General features: G+C 36.1%; 1 protein-coding gene across 2 annotated transcripts in view; it reads right to left on the bottom strand.

The window, feature by feature from the left end:
• DOCK7 (dedicator of cytokinesis 7) overlaps positions 1-25,348 on the bottom strand; it is a 220,360-nt gene that overhangs the window by 54,635 nt on the left and 140,377 nt on the right. Inside the window, exons 23-31 of one of the 2 annotated variants that reach the window (XM_080800321.1) lie at positions 21,330-21,422; positions 20,041-20,130; positions 19,007-19,102; positions 16,670-16,810; positions 16,461-16,574; positions 13,510-13,680; positions 11,577-11,716; positions 7,113-7,282; positions 5,990-6,144 (exon numbers count right to left, since the gene is read on the bottom strand). In XM_080800321.1, coding sequence (XP_080656447.1) covers positions 5,990-6,144; positions 7,113-7,282; positions 11,577-11,716; positions 13,510-13,680; positions 16,461-16,574; positions 16,670-16,810; positions 19,007-19,102; positions 20,041-20,130; positions 21,330-21,422 — 1,170 coding nt within the window. The remainder of the gene's footprint in view (positions 1-5,989; positions 6,145-7,112; positions 7,283-11,576; positions 11,717-13,509; positions 13,681-16,460; positions 16,575-16,669; positions 16,811-19,006; positions 19,103-20,040; positions 20,131-21,329; positions 21,423-25,348) is intronic. The other variant, XM_080800322.1, reaches the window with a different exon arrangement.

Genomic DNA, 25,348 nt, shown 5'->3' with positions numbered 1-25,348 from the left:
TTGCTGCTATAAACACTGGGGTACATGTGCATGTGCCCTTCCAAATCACTATGTTTGCATCCTTTGGAAAAATATCTAATAGTGCAATTGCTGGGGCATAAGGTAGCTCTATTTTTAACTTTTTGATGAACCTCTATGTTTTCCAGAGTGGCTGTACCAGTTTGCATTCCGACCAACGGTGTGAGAGTTTCCCTTTTCTGCATCCTCACCAACATCAGTTGTTCCCTGACTTGTTAATTTAAGCCATTCTGACCTGTGTGAGGTGGTTATTTCATTGCGGTTTTGATTTGTATTTCTCTGATGCCAAATGATGTTGAGTATTTGTTCATGTGTCTCTTGGCCATTTACAGGTCTTCTTTGGATAAAGACTAAACATTTTAAAACTAAAACTTAGAGCCTAAAAGTCTAAAAAAAATCATAGTGCACTTCAGATCTATTTTTGAGCTCAATAATAAAAATGCTCCATATAAACTGTGGCATGTAACTAAAACAATAACTAAAGGAAAATGTACAGGCTTATAATATGTACCAAAGAAGAAATGAGGAAAATTAGTGAGCTAACCCACCTCAAGTTAGAAAAAGAACAATATAAACCCAAAGTAAATAGAAGACCGTAAAAAAGATAAACATTCAAAACTGAGGATCAAGGGGCGCCTGGGTAGCTCAGTGGGTTAAAGCCTCTGCCTTCTGCTCAGGTCATGATCCCGGGGTCCCGGGATCGAGCCCCACGTTGGGCTCTTTGCTCAGCAGGGAGCCTGCTTCCCCCTCTCTCTCTGCCTGCCTCTCTGCCTACTTGTGATCTCTATCTGTGAAATAAATAAATAAAATCTTTTAAAAAAAAGTGAGGATCAACAGGCCCCAAACTGGTTTTTATGAAGACTAAAGATATACACAAATTTTTGTTGAGACTGATGCACGACAAAGGGTACAAAAAGCCAACCACAGATATGAAACTATTTATATCCACTATAGATGATACAGACTTTTTCTACTGGAGTAAAATTTACAAAAATCAGTGTAAAAGGAAATAGAACAGTTGAACAGTCTTACAGTCATTAAAGAAATTAAATCAGTAATTTTTAAACTTTCAAAAAAGAAAACTACAAGTACAGATGGCATCACCCACAGGTTCTCCAAATATTCCAGGAAGAAATAACTCCAAGTTTAAACACGTCCTTCCAGAGAACAGAATAAAAGGGTAAACTCCCTTTTAAATTTAAATTGGCTAACCTAACCCTGATTTCAAAACCTGTAAAGAACATTATGAGAGAAATATCACAAGCAGTTGTTTACCTACAAGCATAAATACATGAATCTTAAATTATGCCACACAAAATCCATTAATATACAATCACGGAAAAAAGTCGGTTTAATTCAGCAACTGAAGGTAGGTTTAACACTAGGAAATCAATTGAAAGGGGTCACAGTAAAAGATTTAAAAGCAAAATAACACAAGCGTCTCAATGGATCCAAAGAGAGCATGATAAAATTCACCTAGTCATAATTAAAAAACAGAACTCTTAGCAAACCAGGAACAGAAAGACGACTTTCACAATGTAAGAGAGGATAGTTGAAAAAAACCAAACACCAAAAAATCCCCCCAATACTATAGCACTTACGTGTAAGAATGAAATGTTGCAAGTTTGCACTTTTAAGGATGCCAACTATTGTCACTTGTATTCAACAATGTACTGGAGGTTCTGGTCAGTAATGTTAGTTATGGAAAAAACTTGAAAGTAATAAACCAACTCCCATTATTCACAGATGATAGGATTGTGTATGTAGAAAAAAATCTACACATATGTTATTAGTTTAGCAATTCTGCTGGAAATAAGTATCACTGTATAAAATTAATTCTATTTCTACACAAAATTAATCAACAGTTGGAAAAAAGAATTTTTGAAAAAGAGGACACTCATAAGATTATATATATATGTATCACATGTAATTTTATAATATAAAAATAAAAAATATCAAGGACCAAAACCACATCTATAAAAGATGTACTAGGCTGCTGCTTCTTTCTTTCTTTTTTTTTTTTAATTTTATTTGTTTATTTGACACAGAGAGAGATCACAAGTAGACAGAGAGGCAGGCAGAGAGAAAGGGGGAAGCAGGCTCCCTGCTGAGCAGAGAGCCTGATGTGGGGCTTGACCCCAGGACCCCAAGATCATGACCTGAGCCAAAGGCAGAGGCTTAACCCACTGAGCCACCCAGGAGCCCCTGTACTAGGCTTCTTTAGTGAAAACTATAGGGGTTCCTGGGTGGCTCAGTTGGTTAAGCATCTGTGTTAGGCTCAGGTCATGATCCCAAGGTCCTGGGACTGAGCCCCACATCAGGCTCCCTGCTCAGGGGGGAGTCTGCTTCTCCCTCTCCCTCTGCCTCTCGCCCTGCTTGTGCTTTGTTTCTCTCTCCCAAATGAATAAAATATTAAAACAAAAAAACAACCTATAAAAGTTTCTATATTCACAGATGTTAAAGAAGATCTAAATAATAGGGAGATCCATCATGTTCAAGGATTAAGAGATTTAGTAGTGCAAAAATACCAATTTTCACCAAAATTGATCCATATACTCATTACAATCTCAGCCAAAATCCTCACAGGTTCATTGGTTTTTGTTGATTTACTTTAGTGGAACATCATAAGCTGATTTTAAAATTTATGTTAAAAAATTTTTTTATATGTATGAGGGCTTTTTCTACATGACAGACCATACTGAGGTAGTTTCCAGAGGAGTAGGCAAAATAATCTCTTAATAAACAGAGCTGAGATAATTTGGTTTAATCTCAATGAATGAATGAACAAACCTGAATCCCCAGATTCTACTGTTCATAAAAAATTCCAGGTATATTTTAGGATTAAATATGAAAGAACAAAAAAACATTTGGAAAAGTAACAGGAAATATCTTCAAAATCTTAGAATAGGGATCGAATTTTTAAAGATACAAAAAACACTAGTTGTAAAGGAAAAGACTGATAAATTTTTAAGTGTTTTAAATAAGGCACTCTAGTCACCAAATTCACCATTAAGTAAGTGTTAAAGGCAAGTCACAAATTTAAAAAAAAAAAAGATATATTTGAACCACTTATAACTGACAGTGGATTTGATCCAAAACATATAAACTCATACAAATTATAAACAAAGGCAGACAACCAAATGGCAAATGAGCAAAAAACACTAGAACCTCAACACCTCAAAAGAGAAAATTCAAATGGCCAACATGTATATGAAGAAGTGCACACCCTCATGAGGCACCAGGGAAACGAAAGCTGAAATGAGGTACAACTATAAAGTATCAGATTGAAAAAAATTTTCAAGTCTCAAACATCTAAATGCTGATGAACATGTGAAAGAATGGGAACTCTCATACTGTAGGTAAAGTATAAATTGAGACAAAACCTTTGGAAAAATACCCAGGTATATCTGGTATAAAGATACATACATATTCTTTAACACAGCAAATTCAACTCCTAGGAAATAATCTAAATAAAAGTGCATATATATACAAGATACATGTAAAGAAATCTACAGGGGAAAAAAAAGAAGAAATCTATAGGATTACTATTTGAAATAACCAAAGATCAGAAGCCATTCATGCATCTAAGAACAGACTGGGTAAGTAAACTGAACTATAGTCAATCAACTTAATGACATACAGAAATGAAAATCAGTAAATGATAGCTACATTTTATAACACGGATGAAAACTAAAGATATAACAACAATAAATTACAGTATTTAGGGATGCAAAGTTGAATGGCAAAAGTATAAGCAAATAAGCAATTACTTCATTAGTTAGGACAGAGGGCAGCTTGGTGGATAGCTGTAGTAGGGAAGAGCATGCTAAAGATTTCAGAAAGGCAGCCAATGTTCTATATCTTGTCCTGAGTGCTGGTTACAAAGGTGTTCATTCCACAATATTTTGTAAATTTGTACATTTATGTTTCATATACTTTTTAACATATATGTTTCACACAAGACAAGTTTTTAAAAATGAAAAGCAAGGTAAAAAAAATTGAGCGCAGTGGTCATTTTGGGCAGAGACAGGGACTGAACTGAGGGCAGACTGGAAACTTTCAAGGAATTTGCAATGTTCTATCCTGAAGCTGGGTGGTGGGTACACTATTGTTTCTTCTATTAATGATAACCTTAATTGTGCATGTACTTTTGATATTATACATACTAAATATATAAAGTACCAGTGATAAAAGAAAACTGGTAAATTGGAATTCAGCACTTCAAATGACATCAACAAGAAAGCAAAAAGATAGTCCACAAAATGTGAGAAAATACTGGCAAATCACCTAAGAGATTTGTACTCAGAATATATATAGAACTCTTTCAACCTGATAACAAGAAAATGAGTGACACAATACTAAAATGGTAACAAAGATGGATGAACTTTTCTCTAAATAAGGCATACAAAAGAGATGCATCGATAAACAAATGAACAGATGTCCAACATCAGCAGACATTAGGGCAACGCAAATCAAAACCACAGTGACATACTACTCTATACCAAGGTGGTTATGATAAAAAAAGAGACAGTAACAAGTGTTGGGGAGGATTTGAGAAACAAGAATTTTTATTTATTGCTGGTGAGAATGTAACATGGGGCAGCCACCTTTAAAAGAATTTAGAAGTGTCTGAAAATGTTACACACAGAGATACCATAAAACCCAGCAGGTTCACTTCTAGATACCTATCTAAGAGAAAAAAAACATGCACGCACACAAAGACAAGCACACAAACATTCATAGCAGCATTATTCCTAACAGCCAAAAACTGGAAAGGATCCAAATGTTCATCACCTGACAAATAGATAAAAATCTGGTATAGCAATACAAAAGAGTACTACTTGGCAACTTAAAAAAAAAAAAAAAAAATTAACATGTGCTGAAGCACATGACAACGTGGCTGAATCTCAAAAACTTTACATGTGGTCAAAAAAGCCAGACACGGGGGGGGCACCTGGGTGGCTCAGTGGGTTAAGCCAATGCCTTCGGCTCAGGTCATGATCCCGGGATCCTGGGTTCGAGCCCCGCATCGGGCTCTCTGCTCCACAGGGAGCCTGCTTCCCCCTCTCTCTCTGCCTGCCTCTCTACCTACTTGTGATCTCTGTCAAATAAATAAATAAAATCTTAAAAAAAAAAAAAAAGCCAGACACGAAAGATCACAGTGTATAATTCCATTTATATGAAATGTCCAGAATAGGCAAGTCTATACAGATATACAGACAGAAAGTAGGTGAGTTGATGCTTAGGGCTGGGGGGAAATAGAAAGTGGCTCTTAGTAGGCATAAGCAATCTTCTTGGGGTGATGGAAATACTCTAGATTGTGGTGATGGCCACACAGCTCTGTAAATACATTAAAAACCATGAAACCGTACACTTAAAATGGGTGAATCTTTCGATATGTAAACTATCTCAATAAAACTTGTAGTTGTCAGGACAGCTTCCACAAGCATCGCATTTTTCTGAAAGGAAGTCTTTTAGAACTTGATCTTGCTCTATTGGCAGTTTGTTTCCTCTCTGCTCCCATATCCTTCCCTCTTTAAGGGGGAGAATAATTACAGGGGCACAGTACCTATTGATTTTTTTAAAACATGAAACAGTATAAATCTTCAGAGATTTAAAAAAAGCATTTCCAAAAAAAAAAGCATTTCAATTGCTAAATAACTGAAAATATTTCTTAGGGTTGAAGAACAAAATGGATTCTGAAAAGAAAGAAAATGGGTCAAATACAATAAGGTAACTTCCAAAATTCTGAATGATGGAATCCAGAGCTTTATACCATAAACCCTGAGGTATTAGTAATTTTTAAAACTCAGTACAAGATAAACAATATCCTCAGAATCGTAGTTTCCACAAAGTGAATGAAACCCAGAGTACTCTTGCATCAGCTAATACAACAACCTGTTATTTAAGGGTACATCCTTGTAAATATCTGTCTTCCTAGAAAAAACTTCTGCAGGAGGGTTGTTCTTACCGATGATGTGAGGAGGAAACTGCCGGGCCTCGTTAGTTGAGGAACTGATGTTCCTGCAATTGCCATGGCAACTGTCTGGCTTATCATGCTTCCGCTCTCACTTTCATAGTCATCAGGGGCTATACAAATTGGTCTTCCTCGTTGATTGTGAGTTTCTAGAAAAAATAAAACCAAAACAAATAACAAAATTTCCACTTGGTTAATTAACTGTTAATTCACAGTTATTGAGCAATTTCCTATTCTCTATAACTCTTTAAAAGAACAACCTATTAACCTGAAATACTTATCATTAGATTTTATTTTCAACAATATTTTAAATATTAACTCATACCTACAGTAATAACTTACAGTTTTGTAGCGAACTTGCTAGTCAAAGAAGATATAATAATATAAACATATCTGCCTTCAGATTAGGAAGCCCGCTTTGGAGATTAAAAATACGGTTGAACTACTCACTGTCAGTCCCTTAAGACACTGAGTTGGTTATCTTTGTATCACCCCCTCTGTTCAAGTTCTTAATACGTAATGGGTACTTAATAAATGTTTGGTTTTGTTTTTTTTAAATGCAAACTACAGCATTTTCTTTAGGACAAGTGAGGAAATTCAAGAAATTCTAAATATGGAAAGCAACAGCAATAAAACTTTGTGAGTTCTAGTTTTTAAAAAAGCAACGTACTTCAACTTCTTAACCGTGTTAACAACAAACCTAATTCTTGTTATTCAGGTAAATATTAATTTCAATTATATATATGAATAAAAATGAGACTGAAGGTGGTAGACATCTGCTGTCTTTTCTTATATACATATTTTCAGATGCATAGCACAGTCTCATACCAAAAAACCTATTTTCTAATAGGTAGGTACAAAAGTGTTATAAATGTTGTAAGTGTTATAAATCGTTTAAAAACTCATCGTAAGAACTACTTAAGGAAAGCCTGCAGTGAATTCTCTCACGTAGTCAAAAGTTATTCAGTAATATGGTTAAATATTTACAGTTTACTTATGTCAGTGCACATTTCCTTGTATTGTTTTTCCTAAAATAAGATCTTCAAGCTTCGAGATATTTCTAAAACTTGGAAACACTGAGATTTCCTTTAGGATGTGTTTTAAATACACTAAGTACCTGTAAAGTCATAAAGCTGAGGAACAGTTTCCATGATGATGCCAATCAGAGGCAGATACAACATGGCCACCCTCGCCTTTGTCTGAGGGTCAGAGTACCGTGGGTCTGAGTCGTGACTGGATAGTAAATTGTGTACCATATTGATGACTTTCTTGTGCAATCCGAACAGTCTATTTAAAAAGAAGATGAAGCAGCAGCAACAGCAGTAAGGTCACAGAGATTAGTTAATATCTTTAAAGCAAACTAACTCACAGTACTGAACCAACTTTGTTAAACTTTGCCAAATATTTGCATGTATTCCTATGAAACGCTTCTCATTATAAAATTAACAAATTAACTCTCTCTATATAAAGTAAAGATGAAGGGGAAAAGAAATGCTAAACAAATTCACCTAGGAGTAAATCTGAATTACTTTTACATTAACTCATTAGTGCATATTCATATTAAAGAACTTAAGACCCATTATGGTTATATTTTAAAGAAAAAAAAATCCTAAGTAGCTTCAAATTTTATTTCAAAATAGGTATTCTCACATTTATCAAAAATAAACTTTTGTGTGCTTTTTCTAAAAGAAAAATCTTCTACCTAATGGATAATGCAGTCCATAGGCTGGAGGGCGGGTGTTGTCTTTGACTTCTCTTATTTAAATTTACTTCCTTGCTCATCTACCTCATTTGGGTCCTATACCTTCTGTAGACTCCTAGTCCTGAGTTTCAACTGGGTTAAAATACTCACAATCACTAACTTTTTTTTTTTTTCTGCCTCTTCTCAAATTGAAGAAGCTTTGACTATGCGAACTATTCTAAGTAAACATTCGGCCAACACAGGTCCTTAAGACTACACCTGGCAGCAGTTCCACATCTCATTCTCTCTCCTTCAGTCTCTCACCACCCATTTCAGAAAAAGACCTTACTTCCGACTTCTGATTTTTAGGAAAGAAAAACCATTCTGGATTTGCTCTAGCCAGATCTTTAACACATATCCACATTTATATCTCTATCATTCCTTTTGTCCTTTTTCTTGTCTCAGAAAAAGTTGTACTTCTCCCCAAAAAGTAATTTCTCCATTATGTTTAAGAACCCCATGTTTCTTCAACAGCTTCAATGCCCCCCACTAAACTTTTCCCTTCTTTCAAATAAGCCTTTCCTATGTTGAAAATACAAGTTCACTTGAAACTAGTCTCTTCTACCTTATATACTATCCCCTAGTAATAAATTATTACAATAATTTCTCCAGTAATAAACTTCCTGAATGTCCAGTCCATAGCAACTGTTTTCATTTACTTCCTAGTATCTACTCCCTTTCTTTGGAACGACCAGTTTTTGAATGCTTACAACATGGCACTGTAGTAGCTTCATCATTTAATAGCTAAATAATTTCTTAGACGTACATACCTTCTGTTTTCCTACCTACAATAGGAGGGTAATCACCTACCTCATAAGGAGGCTATGAGAATTAAGTTGCATAATTTATGTAGCGTACCTATTAGCACACTGCCTTGTACACTGCCTTCCTTGGTATTTAAGATCACAATGCCAATTTCAAGCTGGGACTGGAAACCAGGGCCATTCATCTTATCTGCCACTTCACATTGCTACATATGAAATCTAGCTGGAGATTCTTCTTCTTTCCAAATTTTTATTCAGGAAGTGTATTTTTAAACATGTCAAGAACCACATCTAACTGACATATCTCAGATTTTATTCTCCAGTTCTCTACCTCACGCTGTCATCTTCTCTTTTCTCAATTTTTCTCTCCAAATAGTTCCCTCCCTTTCCTCATACTCTCTCTCATTTTACCCAAATCTCAGATTCCAGTCATTTGCCTTTTATGTTCTCCGTTTTGAATTTTTCCATTACCAATGAGGACTTCCAAACCTGGGTGTGTATTCCTTACCCTGTAGCTATCAGCCCAATGTTAACCTACCAATAAGCTCTACCCACTCATCTTTATAAGCCTTTCATAGTTCTACATTACTCAGTCACATGCAGTTATTTAAAAAATGTTTATGTATGACCTGCAACATCCTATTTTTTAAGTGTTAGGGATAAGACACTGTCCCTGTTCTTAAAAAGAGTTTGCTATTGCAAGATAGAAACACAGACACAAAAATAATAATTTAGTGTCACAAATGCAGTAAAGGTATTAATCTTCTATACAACTATGTACTACAAAATTAGCATTTAATCTTATTGTTTTATAGTCTTAATTTTCTAACTATAATGTAAGTTTCCAGAGAGCAAATGTTTGATCAATATTAAAACATATTATTGCCCCCAAGGAATTATTCTTATTAGCAAGCAGATGAAGTAAAAAGAAAAACATTCTTCTCAAGGACCTATCTAAGACAATATATGTTGTATTTTTTCCATATACCACTAAAGAATAGAAAATCTAGAGATTGGATGAGAGTCTGTCAAAGTCAATTATTCATATGTTACTGAATTAACATATTTATGAAAGTGTATTTGTCCACTTTATGCCAGACACGATTCTAAGGTATTTGAAGTGTAATAGTGAACAAAAAAGAAAAAGTGTATGCTCTCATGAAATCACTTTATAATGGGAGGAGACAGAAATTAAGCAGCAAATTTCAGAGAAATGTTTTGTAGAAAATAAAAGAGGGCCATATGTATAAGAATGATTGTGACAGGGCAGTGTGGCTATCATTTTGACTGGGTAGCCAGTGAAAGCCTCGCCCAGAAGATGCTATTTGAGTGGAGACCTGAAGAATCACAAGGAGCAAAAAGGTACATGACAGTCTTACAGTAACATGAGCACTGCTTTTTTAGGCAGAGAAAAAAAAATCCAAGTGCAAATACCCTAAGGTATGAGTAACTTTGGCATACTAAACAGAAAAAAAGATTGAGATGGCTAAATTTTAGTATGTGGGGAGGAAAGACAGTGACAAAATTACACAAGAATCAGATAAATAGGGGTTTGAGGACCATTACTAAAAGTCTAGATTTTAGGGGCACCTGGGTGGCTCAGTCGGTTAAGTGTCCTACTCTTGGTTTCGGCTCAGGTCATGGTCTTGGAGTCATGAGATCGAGCCCCATGTTGGGCTTGCTACTGAGCACAGTCTGCTTGGGATTCTTCCCTTCTTTCTCTCCCTCTCCTTCTGTCCCCCCCTCTCAACCGCCCCCCCCACACTTTCTGCACACACACATGTACTCTCTAATAAATAAAATCTTAAAAGTCTGGATTTTACCCAAAGAATACAAAAGCACTAATTCAAAAAGATAAAAGCACCCTATGTTTACTGCAGCCTTATTTATAATAGCCAAGATATGGAAGCAACCCAAATGTCCATCAACAGATGAATAAAGAAGATGTATGTATGTGTGTGTATGTGGGTGTATATATGTATATACCCACAAACACACACACACAGGAATATTCGCCATAAAAAAGAATGAAATATTGCTACTTGCAACAGCATGGATGGATCTAGAGGGTATAAAGCTAAGCAAAATAAGTCAGTCAGAAAAAGACAAATACCCTATGACTTTACTCATATGTAGAATCTATGAAACAAAACAAACAAACAAAGAAAAAAGAGATAAACAAAAAACCCAGACTCTTAGCTACAGAGAACAAACTGCTGGTTACCAGAGGGGAGGGGGCGGGAGGATGGATAAAATAGGTGATGGGTGTTAAGTACCGCACTTGTGATGAGCACTGGGTGTTGTATGGAAGTACTGAATCACTATATTGTACACCTAAACGGATATTACAATGTATGTTAACTATACTGGAATTTAAATACAGACTGTTAAGAAACTCCTAAAGATCCTATTATGAGAGTTTTTAAAAAAGTGATCATTACCTAAAGGAATTATGATTACACAGATTTTTTTTAAAGCAATTATTAAGATAGAAATACCTTCTAGGGATGCTAGACCAAAACACTCAAGCTATTTAAATTCAATCATCAGACAATATGCCCTTTCCTTACTACGTCAATTTCCAAAAATCCTGTACAAGTGTATACAACTTTGGAAGTTCTTAAAACCTAAGAATATTTGTTTATGGGGCATATTTTGAAATAAAATGCTACATAGTATAATGGCAAACAATAAATTTTCTTTACAAGGAATAGAAAACTAATCCATTTTCCTCAACTGAAATGTGCCTACTATACATCAACAAATCTATGAGTCTACCTACTAATACACACAATATTTTTTGTAACCACTAAGAAGGAAAACTACCAAATAAACCACGATATGCCACTGATTTCAAAACAAACCTCAAATTCAGAGATGATAAAGTATGAAAAAATGGCTTTCTTAAAAATCAGTGAAATGCAGAAATACCATGGAAATGGGACTTAGTGAATACAAAGGTAGATGATGAGTGGCGAAGACTAGTCTTTTGATTCTTAGGAAAGTAAGTGCAATACTTCTGTCCCATTATCCAAAAGCAAACTACTACTCCACGAGGCAAAGTAACTCTACTCACCCTTCAGCATCAGGGTCTAAAATGACAGCCAGTTCTGTTAACACAAGTCCTGCCAAATAATGCTGTTGGCGGAAAGGCACAGACAATTCAAACATATTTGCAATCTTCTGGTCTTGTACGTTTGTGGAAAATCCAGAACTCTGTTTGGGAGTGAGGTAGAAGAAAACTACAATAGCTGTGCAACAAAACATCCTACAGACAGAACATTACAATAAATGCAGTATGAGCATTATCTCAAAGTAAGATACACTTCACCTAGGGTAGTTTATTTTACATCACTATTATTCACATTGGAGAAAGTAACTCCTCTTACTTTTGGCATAGGAAGCTATGATGAAATAACACTTTAAATTATTTTCAATTTCCTTTATCTCATATTGAAACTTTTCCATCTTTTTTTTACCTTTATTCTTTTAGCCATTTAATGTTTCAATATCATACCTTAAAGGAGGAAAAAAGTGACTAAATCCAAATGATATATTATGCATTTACTGCTGAGTACAAAAGATATATTGGTAGTCAAAGCTATTGATTTCCAGAGAAAGTCCAAATACCAGTAAAACTGTTTTTCAGAGAAAATACTGTCTCTAGAAAATTACTATCATTTTGTCATTCACTCAGAGTTTTAAAAGATTTTTAATACTGCAAAATACCTTCCTTCCAAGATATAGTTCAGGACAAGAGTGTCTACAATCTCATCCCCCTCTAATTCATATTCAAGACCATCCATGTGCGGAACAAGAGAATGGAAGGAATTCTATTAATTTCTTGGCTGAATGAGATGTTCAGAAGGGAGTTAGGTGTAAACAAATGTGTTTCATTAAAGGTTTTAGGAACTATACTATGATTAATTTGTTCCTCACTGGACAGCCACATCTCTGGCAGAGGATGTGGAAGAAAGCAAAAGACTAGCCTTATCCGTTATAGAAAGAGGTGTATGCTAGCTAGGTAAAAGAGTATGTGAAAATAAGCCAATCCATAAGCTTTTTCATAAAGGCAAAATGTTTTCTAATCTAGGTAAAGTTTAAAAAAATATATATTTTTATCGTGAATCTGAGATTGATCTAGGCTAGGGAATTACAGCCAGGAATTAAATAACTCAAAAATAACACTACAAAAAGTTAAGATCAATTTTAACTTTTAAACATTAAGAGATTAAGAAAGCTTAAGAAAGCAGCTTGTCTGCCTCAGGAATTACAGAGCAGAAAGAATGTTTCACTAGAAGGAGCTTCTCTGATATTAAAACCAGAAAATCCCTTTATCTCAATCTGTATGGCAGGACACGAAATAATTGCTATGATAACCCCTTTTTGTCTTGACAGAAACCACTCGCTGCTGAAGTCCACTGCCACCCAAGAAAACCTTACGAACATCCACCTACTTTCCTTTGGTAGGCAGGGCTTCCTCGGGACTGCCTGCAGTGTGACTTCTTTCTCGGCTACGTTATGCCTCATGCTTTTTCCTTTCACAGGTATTGGTCCCTAATAAACATCTTCTAGCCCAAACTCAAGACAACTTTGCATCTGCTTCAAGAAAACCCAACCTGCAAAAACATCTCAATGGGCTTATCTAAGTGAATTCACTCACATGGATGTGCACAAATCTGTAAGAGGAGTACAACACGGTAGTTGAGACCTCGGGCTCTAGAATAAAGTCAACGCGTGGCTTGATTCAAAGTCTAGCTCTGCCACTTATTACTGTGTAATCTTGGGCAAGCTCATGACTTTTCTGTGTTTCATATGCAAAATGAAAATAATAGAACTTACCCCCCAGAATTACTCTAAGGAGCAAATAATTAATACTTACAAAGCCTTTAGCATAGAGCCTATCACACAGCTATTATTCAACAGTGTTTCCTACCATTTTTTCCAGTGTTCAGAAAGCTTTTGTACAAACATGGGCTTTATAAAAAACTTCTTCAGACACCGCATACCTGAGATGTTGCTGAAGAAACGGATGGTGACGGTGATGCAGGGGGAGTAAGCAGACTGCAGGGCAGGTTCAGTGTAACGTAGTGCTCATGGCTACAGACAATTCGTAGAAAATCCAGTCTCAAAGACACCAGCACACTTGGATTTGGTAATGAATAAAGCTTTGAAGATACCTTGTAAGCATTACATAAATAAAAGAATACCAATTGAATTCATCATTTCTCTAAGCCAACACCAGAAGGACAGATGAAGTATTTAGTGGGCAGTTTTGGGTTTTGTGGTTTAAACAACAGTATCAGCTTTTTCCAGAGTTACTGCTAGAATAAAAAAATGGGGAACTAGAAGATCTACGTAAGATTTACATATCCACTGACTAGGCTAAAAGTCATATTCTCTATATTTATAATATAGCATTAATATTTCCACTTTTCAAAGATATACTTTATGAAGGAAAAGTATATCACCAAAATAACTTCATGAAAGAAATGATCCATTGGGGGTGCCCTGAGTGGCTCAGTCATTATGTGTCTGCCTTCAGCTCAGGTCATGATCCCGGGGTCCTGGGATGGAAACCCCACCAGGTAGGGAAGCCTGATTCTCCCTCTCCCACTCCCCCTGCTTGTGTTCTCTCTCTCGATGTGTCTCTGTCAAATAAATAAATAAAATCTTTTTAAAAAAAAATACCAAGAAAATGATCCATTCTTTGGATAATTAGCACCCTGTGTTAACCTATATTTATGATTAACTATTTGTCTATTCACCCAGCTACACGGTAAGCTACTCTGAGGAGACATATACACACTGACTTGAAAGTTTTGGCATCCCTGGGGTCTAGCTCAATGTTTGGCAAACACAGAAAGTCAATGCTTGAAGAACAACAACAAGATTTGAGGAGCAACAGAACATGAAATTTTGGGGGGAAAGTAAAAATAATACATACTACTGCAAATATTTGCAAGTGGGTCAGTGACTACATGTAGTTTTAACTTCTCTATTAAAAGGAACATACAGGGGCGCCTGAATGGATCAGTTGGTTGAGCATCCAACTCTTGCTTTCAGCTCAGGTCATGATCTCAGGGTTGTGGGATCAAATGCCATGTTGGACTTGTACTCATCGCAGAGGCAGCTTGGGAGTCTTTCTCCCCCCTCCTTACGCCCCTCCCCCCAATCATATGCACACTCTCTAAAGTAAATCGGTCAATCTGTGGAACATACAACAAAAGTGGCTGATAGAACAGATCCCCAAAATTCTAAATATTAGACTGCCAAACAGCATTCTAAACCAGTAATTCTCAGAAATGAGCCTGTGGACCAGCTGGGAAACGTTGCACAAGCACTGTGTCCCGCACACCCCTCCCCCACGCCTAGGATTTAAACTCCTCAATAATTCTGGGATAGAACTCAAGAGCTGTGTATTTTTAAATTTCCTTTAAAAGGTAATTCTAGAATGATTATACAGCTCACTACCCACATGGCCTAAGAGGACCAATAACTAATGTTTTCCAAAAGGCATATTCATCGGTTGATAAAAATTTTAAAGTCAGTTGTTTGTAGAAAAGTTCCAGGATGCTTTTTAAGTAAAAGCAACATAATGGAAAAGATAAATAAATCAAAAAAATAATAAAAGCGACAAAGTGACTGACTGAGGATTTGGGTAAACATCCATCCATGATTCTAAATTCTACAATGTCTAAGTCTACATTAGGAGGACTACACAGCAAAATGCAGTTGCTTTAAAAATCACCCAATAAATACACAAACAAGTTCATTTGGCTATCCATTCAGTGTAACCGGTACACTTACATGACATCATGGGGTTGCTTTACATTATTTTTTTCTATATACTTTTTTAAAGTTTATTTTATCTATTTTTTTTTTTTTTAGCAATCTCTATACCCAATGGGGGGCTCAAACTCACAAACCCAAGATCAAGAGTCACATGCTCTTCGGAGTGAGCCATCTAGGCACCCCCAGGGCTATTTAACATTCAGTCTAGTGACTTGCTGATCTGCTGCAGAATGGGAATCAAAGGTCCCTGGGGCGCCTGGGTGGCTCAGTGGGTTAAAGCCTCTGCCTTTGGCTCGGGTCATGATCCCAGGGTCCTGGGATCGAGCCCCACATCAGGCTTTCTGCTCAGCAGGGAGCCTGCTTCCTCCTCTCTCTCTGCCTGCCTCTCTGCCTACTTGTGATCTCTGTCTATCAAATAAATAAATAAAGTCTAAAAAAAAAGGTCCCCGCTGGGCCAGTAAAACCAAGGAAAAGTCAGCTGTACAGGTATCAGCTTGCCATAGGCCTGTGTCCTCATAAAACAAATGAAATTTATTTTTGTCTTACTAATAAAAATACCCTGCTTTTATTTTTTAAAGATTTATTTAAGAGAGAACGAGAGGGAGAGAGAAGAGGGGGAGGGCCAGAGGGAGAGGGAGTCAAGCAGACTCCCAGCTGAGCAGGGAGCCTGACATGGGGCGGGGCTCGATCCCAGGACCCTGAGATCATAACCTAGGCTGAAATCAAGAGTCAGATGCTTAACCGACTAAGCCACCCAGGTGCCCCAGATTCTCTCTCAGAGCCTCGCCCTCTACCCCTTCTGTTCATGCTCTCTCTCAAATAAATCCCTTTTAAAAAGAAAAATGCTGCTTTTTAAAAACATCAGTATATGAGGGGCACCTGGGTGGCTCAGTGGGTTAAAGCCTCTGCCTTCGGCTCAGGTAGTGATCTCAGGGTCCTGGGATGGAGCTATGCATCGGGCTCTCTGCTCAGCAGGGAGCCTGCTTCCTTCTCTCTCTCTGCCTGCCTCTCTGCCTACTTGTGATCTCTGTCGTCAAATAAATAAATAAATAAATCTTAAAAAAAAATCAGTATATGAATGTGTTCTTGAAGATATCTAAGCTGCAACTCTAAAAACAGCAAACACAGTATTTAAATTATTTAACTATTACTAATTATGCATTACCTGTTTATAGCAGGTCTTAATAAGGCTAAAGACAAATCCTCTATCCATAACAGACAACAGATCATTGAGAAAGAATGCAAGGCTTGTGTTGAGTCTCTCAACCATTTCTGTGTCCTGGAAAACAGAATAAAAAGCAAAAAAACAAATAAGAGTATGACAGCTTAATGTGAGCTCGACAGAAATTTAATTTTTTAACAAGTTATCATTACCTTCTGAAATCGTGAAACTATATCACTAGCAATTGTGCTTACAAGAGCAGCAATGTCATCCATGAAACGTTCTGGAAAACGACTTTTCCTTGGTGCATCAAGTTTATCATTAAAATATAAATGATGCACCATGCTCTTTACCTGAAAAAATAAATAAGGCATTAGTTTAATTTTTTATGAATGCAATTAACAATTAATCATATCCAGGCTATTTTTTCACTACACTATGTGATTTAACAGATGGCTGAAATACTTCTAGCCCCTCAAATACTTTGAGAATCTTCCTGCAGTAGCTTATGTTCCCAAGAGATATCAAACACGGTAAAACTCAATCACTGCATCATCTCCATAAAATTATTCTGGCTACCAATATGAAAAGAATTATGGATATGAACAGAAAAATAGTTCACCTTTCAAATTTGTTTTAAATGAAATCTTTTCTAAGATGCAACATTTTGACATTCCATATATGCCAAACAGTAAGCTTTGAGACACTAGACACACAGACTTCACTGTGGTCTCTTCAGCATCTATTATATAGTGATGTATGGTGAGTGTACAGTAAACACTGATGACTCAATATGAATAGTAAACTTTGGGCAAAAATTAACAAAGTGATTTAACGTGTACAAAATGCTTCTGTGGGCACCTGGGTGGTTCAGCCTGCTGAGCATCTAACTCTTGGTTTCAGCTTAGATCATGATCTCAAAGGTCCGGAGATCAAGCCCTGCACTAGGCTCTGTGCTCAGTACAGAGTCTGCTAGAGATTCTCTTCCTATGCCCCTCCTCCGACACGCTCATGTGCACACTCGTTCATGCTCTCTCTCTAATTAAAAAATGCTTCTGGGGCACCTGGGTGGCTCAGTGGGTTAAGCCTCTGCCTTCGACTCGGGTCATGATCTCAGGGTCCTGGGATCGAGCCCCACATCGGGCTCTCTGCTCAGCGGGGAGCCTGCTTCCCCCCTCTCTCTCTGCCTGCCTCCCTGCCTACTTGTGATCTCTCTGTGTTAAATAAATATTTTAAAAAAATGCTTCTGGATATTGACTATTACAACAATGTGGTAATAATAATAAAGAATTCAGGGAAAGCAAAACCAAGTTTCAACAATTAGTAAACAGCAGAGTTAAGTTTTAAACTGTAGCTTTTTAACTACTCTAAAGAAATCTGAACATACACGTAAGACTATCAAAAAATCAAAATTACAATTTGATCTTATATTAAAAGCACAAGAATTACAAACTTGGTGTTTATTCTCTAGAGGGGAAAAAATGAGAAGCCTATCACTTACATAGGGTCCCTGACTGACTTTCTTCTGTAGATTGTAAATCTCTAGAAAAACTGTCTTCTTATCCCCAATATAGGTAACACTCAACGCTGAGAATGACCCTATGACATACTCTGGAAGCTCTTTGTTTCTTTTCTTCCTGCCTCCCTTTTTGTTATTGTTGTTTTGTTTTCCATTATATTTTTACACATTCCTCTTTTGGAAGAAAAAGTTTCAATGACTTCAGCTTTTTAGAGGTTGAAGAGGAAAAGTCCCTAGTGCCAGAACGCCTGAGTATGAATCACAGTTCTGTCTCTCTGTGCATTGAAAACCCCTAGCCCACAGGGACAGTGCTACACATCGTACATACTTGGCAAATCTTTATTGCTCTCGTGTATATATGAGTTTATATGTATATAAATATTAAGATATTAATCCATTTGTTTTTAATATCATTTATTAAATTGTGCTGAAAGTGTTGTTATTGAGCTTTTGAACCATGAAAACAGTGAGAATCTTTAAAGCCCTTTTTATCTATGTTTGGGATGAAATCTAAAATACATTATGTGCTAGCCATGTCCAGACTAAGAAATAAGGTACCATGTTTTCTTTAAAAAGAGAGCTGGTTTGGGGCGCCTGGGTGGCTCAGTGGGTAAGGGCCTCTGCCTTCGGCTCAGGTCATGATCCCAGAGTCCTGGGATCGAGCCCTGTATTGGGCTCTCTACTCAGCAGGGAGCCTGCTTCCTCCACTCTCTCTGTCTGCTCTCTGCCTACTTGTGATCTCTGTCTCTGTCGAATAAATAAATTAAAAAATCTTAAAAAAAAAAAAAAAGAGAGCTGGTTCTACAACCATCTCTAAAAAAATAGTTAAGCAGAGCCTTCTAATTCCACCAGAATTATGCTCAGTGTCCACAGTGTTTATTCAGAGATGTAACAAATGTAATTTTGTCTTGGAGGCACATGTCAAATCCTAAGAAGGACAACAGAAAAGGCTTTTTAGGATAAAATAATGAGCTAACACAAAGTTGCCAACTAAGGAAAACAGTATTAAAAATGTGTCGTGCTTGCTCACCATTAACTCAAAAAAGAACCAGGCTTGTTGCAAAGCTGATTCCCGCACGCTGCCACTGCAAACAACCCACTGCAAAGCCAGCTCCTCATGAAAAAGCTATCCAGAAGTAAATCCAAAGTTATTATCAAAGTCATATCTGCTGATAACACAAACCAAACCATAATGCAATTACAAATGAAGATATAATGAGAATAAGCAAAATAAGGCATGTGAACCATTCAATGATGCAGTGAGGACACCCATTAACGAAACGGCTGTTTATACATGGAAGACAGTGGCATGTTGAATAGCTGAAAAAATTACATGTTATCTTGCAGTAAAATGTAATTTTAAAAGGGCAGGTGGGAAACAGCCTCCTAAATTGTACCTGCAAACAGAAACTAGACCAAAACTCACAGTTACAAATACGATCTTGTTTGTGCCTTAAATACATATTCCAACATATGCAAATACATTCATGAACTTTGCTGGTACAATTTAGGAAATACCTTTAGAAATTTAAACTTTGGTATAAGCCATTAATTTTCAAGTTTTCAGGTATCTGAAGTCTTTTTTATAAACATAGCAGAAATTTCCTGCCTTATAATGGATATGCATACAAAGCATTTGCAAAGTAGGGTATATCGATATGAAAAAGGACTAACAAAACTGTGCATAAGGGAAGCAAATCAACATATCTTACTAAGAGTGATAATTTTTCTAACTCATCTTCCTTTCCCTGGAGATTTAAAACACAAAACAGAGCAGTTACAGAAACAGAATTCAGAATTGATACATTTTTTGGTACTAAAATCTGATCATCAAATTTGATTTCAAACAGTCAATCCCAAAGATATAAACATTTCACTAACAAAAGAGCATACACTGGAGTGGTATGCCCAAAAAGGCATCAGACAAGCAGCGCTTGCTCAAATGTATTTTTAAACAAATAATTTAAATGCAATTATTGTAACATACTGGCTACATAAAGAAATCTTACATCTGTTTAACTGTTGGAATTTCCCCCTATATGGATTGTCTTCATATGAATCTACCTTTTTAGTTGGTAAGCGTCCCGTTAATGTTTGTAAGAAACTTGACGTCTCTGTGTGCGAAGACATACGATTACAACTTCGATCCATAGCCTATGGAGTGGAGGTGAATGAATGACGAGATAACATTAAAGTCTGCTGCGGAGGGCGCTGCAGCTCAAGGATTACATACAATTTTTTAAATAGTCTTACTTTGGTTTCAACAACTGTTTTATTATGGCTCATCTCATTTTTACCATTTTAAGCTGCTTTAATGACAGTGCATTAGAAGTATCAAAATGGCTTCTACATATTTTTAGTAAAAAGATGAATTATTTTAATGATTATATAAATTCAGAGTGCTGCAAAGAATGAAACTTTTATCTGTGTGATCTATACACATGCATACATCCAGTAAGAAAATGTAAAAAGTAAAAACATACTTCTCACTGGTCTCAGACCAAAAAGAAGAAATCAAGAGTTTTATATTCAATCAAGGAAATCAAAAGGTTCAAATGGTTTCTTTCACTTTTCACTACTATCAAAAACTTCTATTCAGATCTGCCATATATTTCAAATATAAAACATTTACGATAATAAACATGGAATCAAATTCTTCAAGAACAAGAGCATTTCCCTCCAAAGCCAATATACAGATGAGAAGTATATTTTGAGGTGTCATGCAATATTAGCTATGAAGCAACTAGACTTAAGTAAGCAAAACCTAGTTCAACTAAGTTATACACAAATTTCATACTTTGCAACACAACACAAATTAAAATGGATTTTTGCTTCTGGTATTAAACCTTACAACATGGGGATCATATACTGTTCACACTTAATTTCAGCTTAGTCCCAGTATTTCTAATCAGTAATTATGAAAAAAAAAAAAAAAGGCAAAACAGTAAATGCTAAATGAAAAGGACATAATAGATACACTTTAAACCAAAAGCAAATGGAAAACTGCCAGGTTTTTTCCACACAAAATTTTTTTTTAGTTCTTACTAAATGTGCTACCCCTACAGTAGAAACTGTTATCAAAGCCATCACTTGCATAAGCAGCAGGCATTTAAATACTGACAGAGTATACAGGGAGGAAGGAGGAGGAAGAGACAGGAAGTAGGAAAGGACAGCATTACTGGTGCAATTGGTGGTATTCATGCATAGTAGTTGGAAAATGTGCTAAGTAAACAAAAATACACACTTTTTAATGATTAAAAAGCAAGCCACTGAAATCATAGTATGTACTAAAAAGTAATGTTCTAAAAAGAAACATCAGCAGCCAATAAAGAAACCTCTAATATAAACACCACCTGTGTTGATTCTGCACTTGGACTGGGGTTGGATCCCCATGGGGCAGCTTTTGGACCACCAGTGTTAACCCAGGAATTGGAGCGATCTAAACCCTAAGCATATAATAGAAAGCAGTTGGAAAGGAAAGAAATATTACATGTGGCATGCTATAAATTATTCTTAAAGAAATCCAGACTTTCCAATGCAAACATGTTTTTAATTAGTACTGTTAAAGCAACCAAAATTTCTAGGCATCTAGAAGTATTAGTTCACCATAATTACCTTATTACATAATTTGTTTTTAAATCACAAAGAATAATAAGTACAGCATTTAAAGATAATTTCTCTTTACATATAGGGATCACCTTGGAGTACCAACTAAAGTTCCCACAGCACCATCCTCCCAAACCCTCCTTAAAGATGGCACGAGTTAGCAACATAATTTCCTCTGAATCTAAATAGGATTTAAAAGAAAAAAAAAAAAAACGAATCGAAGAAAATAATTTCATTCTTGTCTGACTTTATTTGCATTTTGTCATCAATTGAAATTTCTGTGTATTGATATTCCATAATTCCATTTGACCTTGCTTCCTCTTTTGCTTTCTTTTAACAGACCAACAAGAGAAATTAAGAAAACAAAAGAATTAAGAAAGAAAAAAGGGATGACTAATACTTGCTCCTGCCTAAAAATGACGGTGGGTTTGGGGTTGTGCTGTTTTACTGTGCTAGTTGTAATTAAACATAATAGGCTACTGTTTTATATAACTATCATAAACAAAAGCATTACGATGGGGTTGGTCTGTAGGAATTCCATCTTCATCATCACTATCACTGACGTTAATTTAATATGCTACCAATGTGTACGATCAGAAGTGAATTATATCTGTTCTTCTCTGAAAGAACAGATGAAGAGAAGGTGAAGAGAACCAGGGCTTTAATTTCTTAAATGTGACTGATCGTTAGAGTCACTTGGGAAGTTTTATAACATTCAGATACTGGGCCCCATCCCCAGAAGTCCTGATTCAGCAACCTGGCCTTGGCCTGGGAATCTGCTATTAGAACTGGAGCCAGTTATAAGGGATTTTTAGAGGATTGTTGGAATAAGAATAATGAAGACAACCCAAGACAAGGTGAAAAAGTATGGACCCAACCCCAGAAAGCACTAAAGGATAGGTAAAGGAAAAACAAGAGTAGTAACAACAATAATCAACTGTGTAGACACATGTGTATCATGTGGGAAGGTCAACAACAATAAATATGCAGGGTATTAACTCTATAAACAATTTAAGAATCTCTGAGAGTGAAGCCTATGTATCAGTACTATGGGAGGGAATGAGGATTAGGGAGAAGGAGGCAAGACAAACTGCTACCTCTCAAGAGCATAGGTTTTTAGGGAGAGTATTTCCTCTTCCTTTTTCCCCCTATTTTTCAAAAAATACAGAGTAATTGAATGTTACGATAAGTATCCATTTCCACTCATTTTTGATATTGAATATGTAAGATGAGTGTTGAAATTCAAATCCAGGTTCTACTGCTTATTAATTGTAAAACCTAGGGTAAATTCCTAATCTCTTTTTCAATTCCTTAGCATAAAATAGGATAATGATAGTCTCCCTCATAATGCAAAAATCAAATTTAAAAATGGAAGTAAATTACTAAGTACAATGCTTCAAATACAGTAAACACTCAAAAAAGAGTTCTGGGCGCATGGGTGGCTCAGTTGGTTAGGCGTCTGCCTTCAGCTCAGGTCATGATTCCATGGTCCTGGGATCGAGTCCCACATGGGGCTCCCTGCTCAGTGGGGAGTCTGCATCTCCCTGAGCCCCTCTCCCGACTTATGCTTGCTCTCATGCACCCGCACTCTCTTTCACAAACAGATAAAATCTTTAAAAAAAAAAAAAAGTTCTAACAAAAACTTCCCATGCATGTTTTTTAAAATGCTTTCTAGAAAAGTAAATGAGAGAATATTCAAATACTAGTAAAATTATGTAATCAGATTTATTTAAAATAAAATACCTACCTTCTCAGAACCCCATATTATTTCAAACAAAAGCAAATCTGCAAACAATGTTTTTCAGATATGTTAAAACAAAAGTTTTCACCAGTCTCCCAAATTATGTCTCCACCATATAAAGTTCTTTCTGCCATTTGCAATTTTTACAACCACTACTCATGTTACAAAAATAATACATAAGCATCTGATTTTTGCAACATTACAATTGTGCTCTTCTACTATAAATTCCCACAATACCAATAATTTTCCTGTACTCTTAAATACACTTTTCAACTCCTTAATTTCCTTTAATTAAGGCACATGTTAATCAGTAATGTGAGAATAAACAAATCTCTTTGTGCCATTGTTTATTATATCCACAATACAGAGACTAAGTGGTTACAATTACATCAAATCGAAGCTAACTATTTAAAGAAAACCTATGGCCCATTATTTTGTAAAGCAAATAACTGCCATAATTTAAGTGTTATAAAGCTAAGAATTATATCTTAACTTAGTTAAGCAAATTCATCACTAATATTTACTAATGTCAGAACTATGTTTACTGATCTCCAATGAACAGAACAGATTAACCAAGTGTGTGCACATGTGCATGAAAGAGCTTTTGTTTCTGTCACATCTCTGTAACATTATTTTGTCCCTTAAATGTAGATAGGCTCCTTCCTTGAGCAAGGCTCATATTGTGTTTGATTTGACATCAACACTGCTGTTAGAATTCAAAGTTTTGGCTTTGTATCCACTAGTCCTCAGCATAGTGCCTACCATACAGTAAGCTCTCAGGGTTAAATTTAAAAATAGGAGATAATGTATTACAAAGAAACTACATATTCATGTAAAATTGCACTGGCATTTGTTTAAACACAATAAAATTCAAACTTGTCATAATCATATATTTACATAATTGAATGTTAAAAGAACATTGCTAGGGCAAAGAGGTCAGTTTTGGCAAGAATAATTATGATGGGAGTCTCACAAATCTGATTTTACAGTCACCAGAGTAATAAAATCCTACTGATGTTAAGTATTCTTGAATTTTAGGAGCTCTGCATTTTATATTAAAGAACAAAATATAAGACCAAATGTCTTCAGATCATTAAATATATAATTAATCCTGACAGCAAGAAGACAAACAAAACATAACTCTTAATGGAGTAGTTTATTCTCGTCATCCTCACTAACATTCATTCACTGAGTATCTATCGAGCAACTTCAATACGCTGGCCACCATGGGTGCTTAGGATTTATCATTCAGCAACTATGCCTGTCTTCATGGAGCTCATACTGTGATAAAGGTAAGGTAAACAAACACCAAAAAATAATTAATAACTAAATTATATGCTACATTAAAAGGCAGTAAATGTTATGAGACAGAGAAACAGAATGAGGGGATCAGAAGCCCCCACGGTAAGACTGAAGAGAAAACAGCCCAGGGTATACATTTAAGTAAGGTGGTCATAGTAGACCTCATTGAGAAGGTAGTCCTCTGAATAAAGGCTTAAAGGAGGAGAAGGAGTTAGTCACAGGATTATCTTGCTCAGAGGAATGATATAATCTAAAGTTTTGTGTTTTTTGTTTTTTTTTTTAAGTAACCTTTATATCCAATGTGGGGCTTGAACTCACAACTTCAAGATCAAGAGTTGCATGCTCTATGGAGTAAGCCAGCCAGTACCCCTGGCATGACATAATCTGACTTAAGTTTTGTCTTTCACGACTTAAGCCTTTGAAGCAGCATTCTGCTTGCTATGCTGTGAAGAAAGTGTAGGTTGGAAGTAGTGAAACCATCTTCCAGTTTATTACACGAACTGAGGAAGAGATGGTGGTAGTTCAGACCAAATGGTAGTAGCACAGGTAATAAGCAGTGTTTCGATCTTTAAAATCTATCCAAATCTGAACAAAAGGATTTAGGAAAGGCCACGGGATTGAGTTTGCAATTTCCGAGAGAGATTTGTTTCAGAAATACAATTTTGGGAGTCATTAGCATATAGTGTTATTCAAAATCATGGGACTTGGGGTGCCTGGGTGGCT

Source organism: Martes martes, assembly GCF_963455335.1.
Source record: "Martes martes genome assembly, chromosome: 4".
NCBI classification, from domain to species: Eukaryota; Metazoa; Chordata; class Mammalia; order Carnivora; family Mustelidae; genus Martes; species Martes martes.
This window is presented reverse-complemented; position numbering and strand designations above follow the sequence as displayed.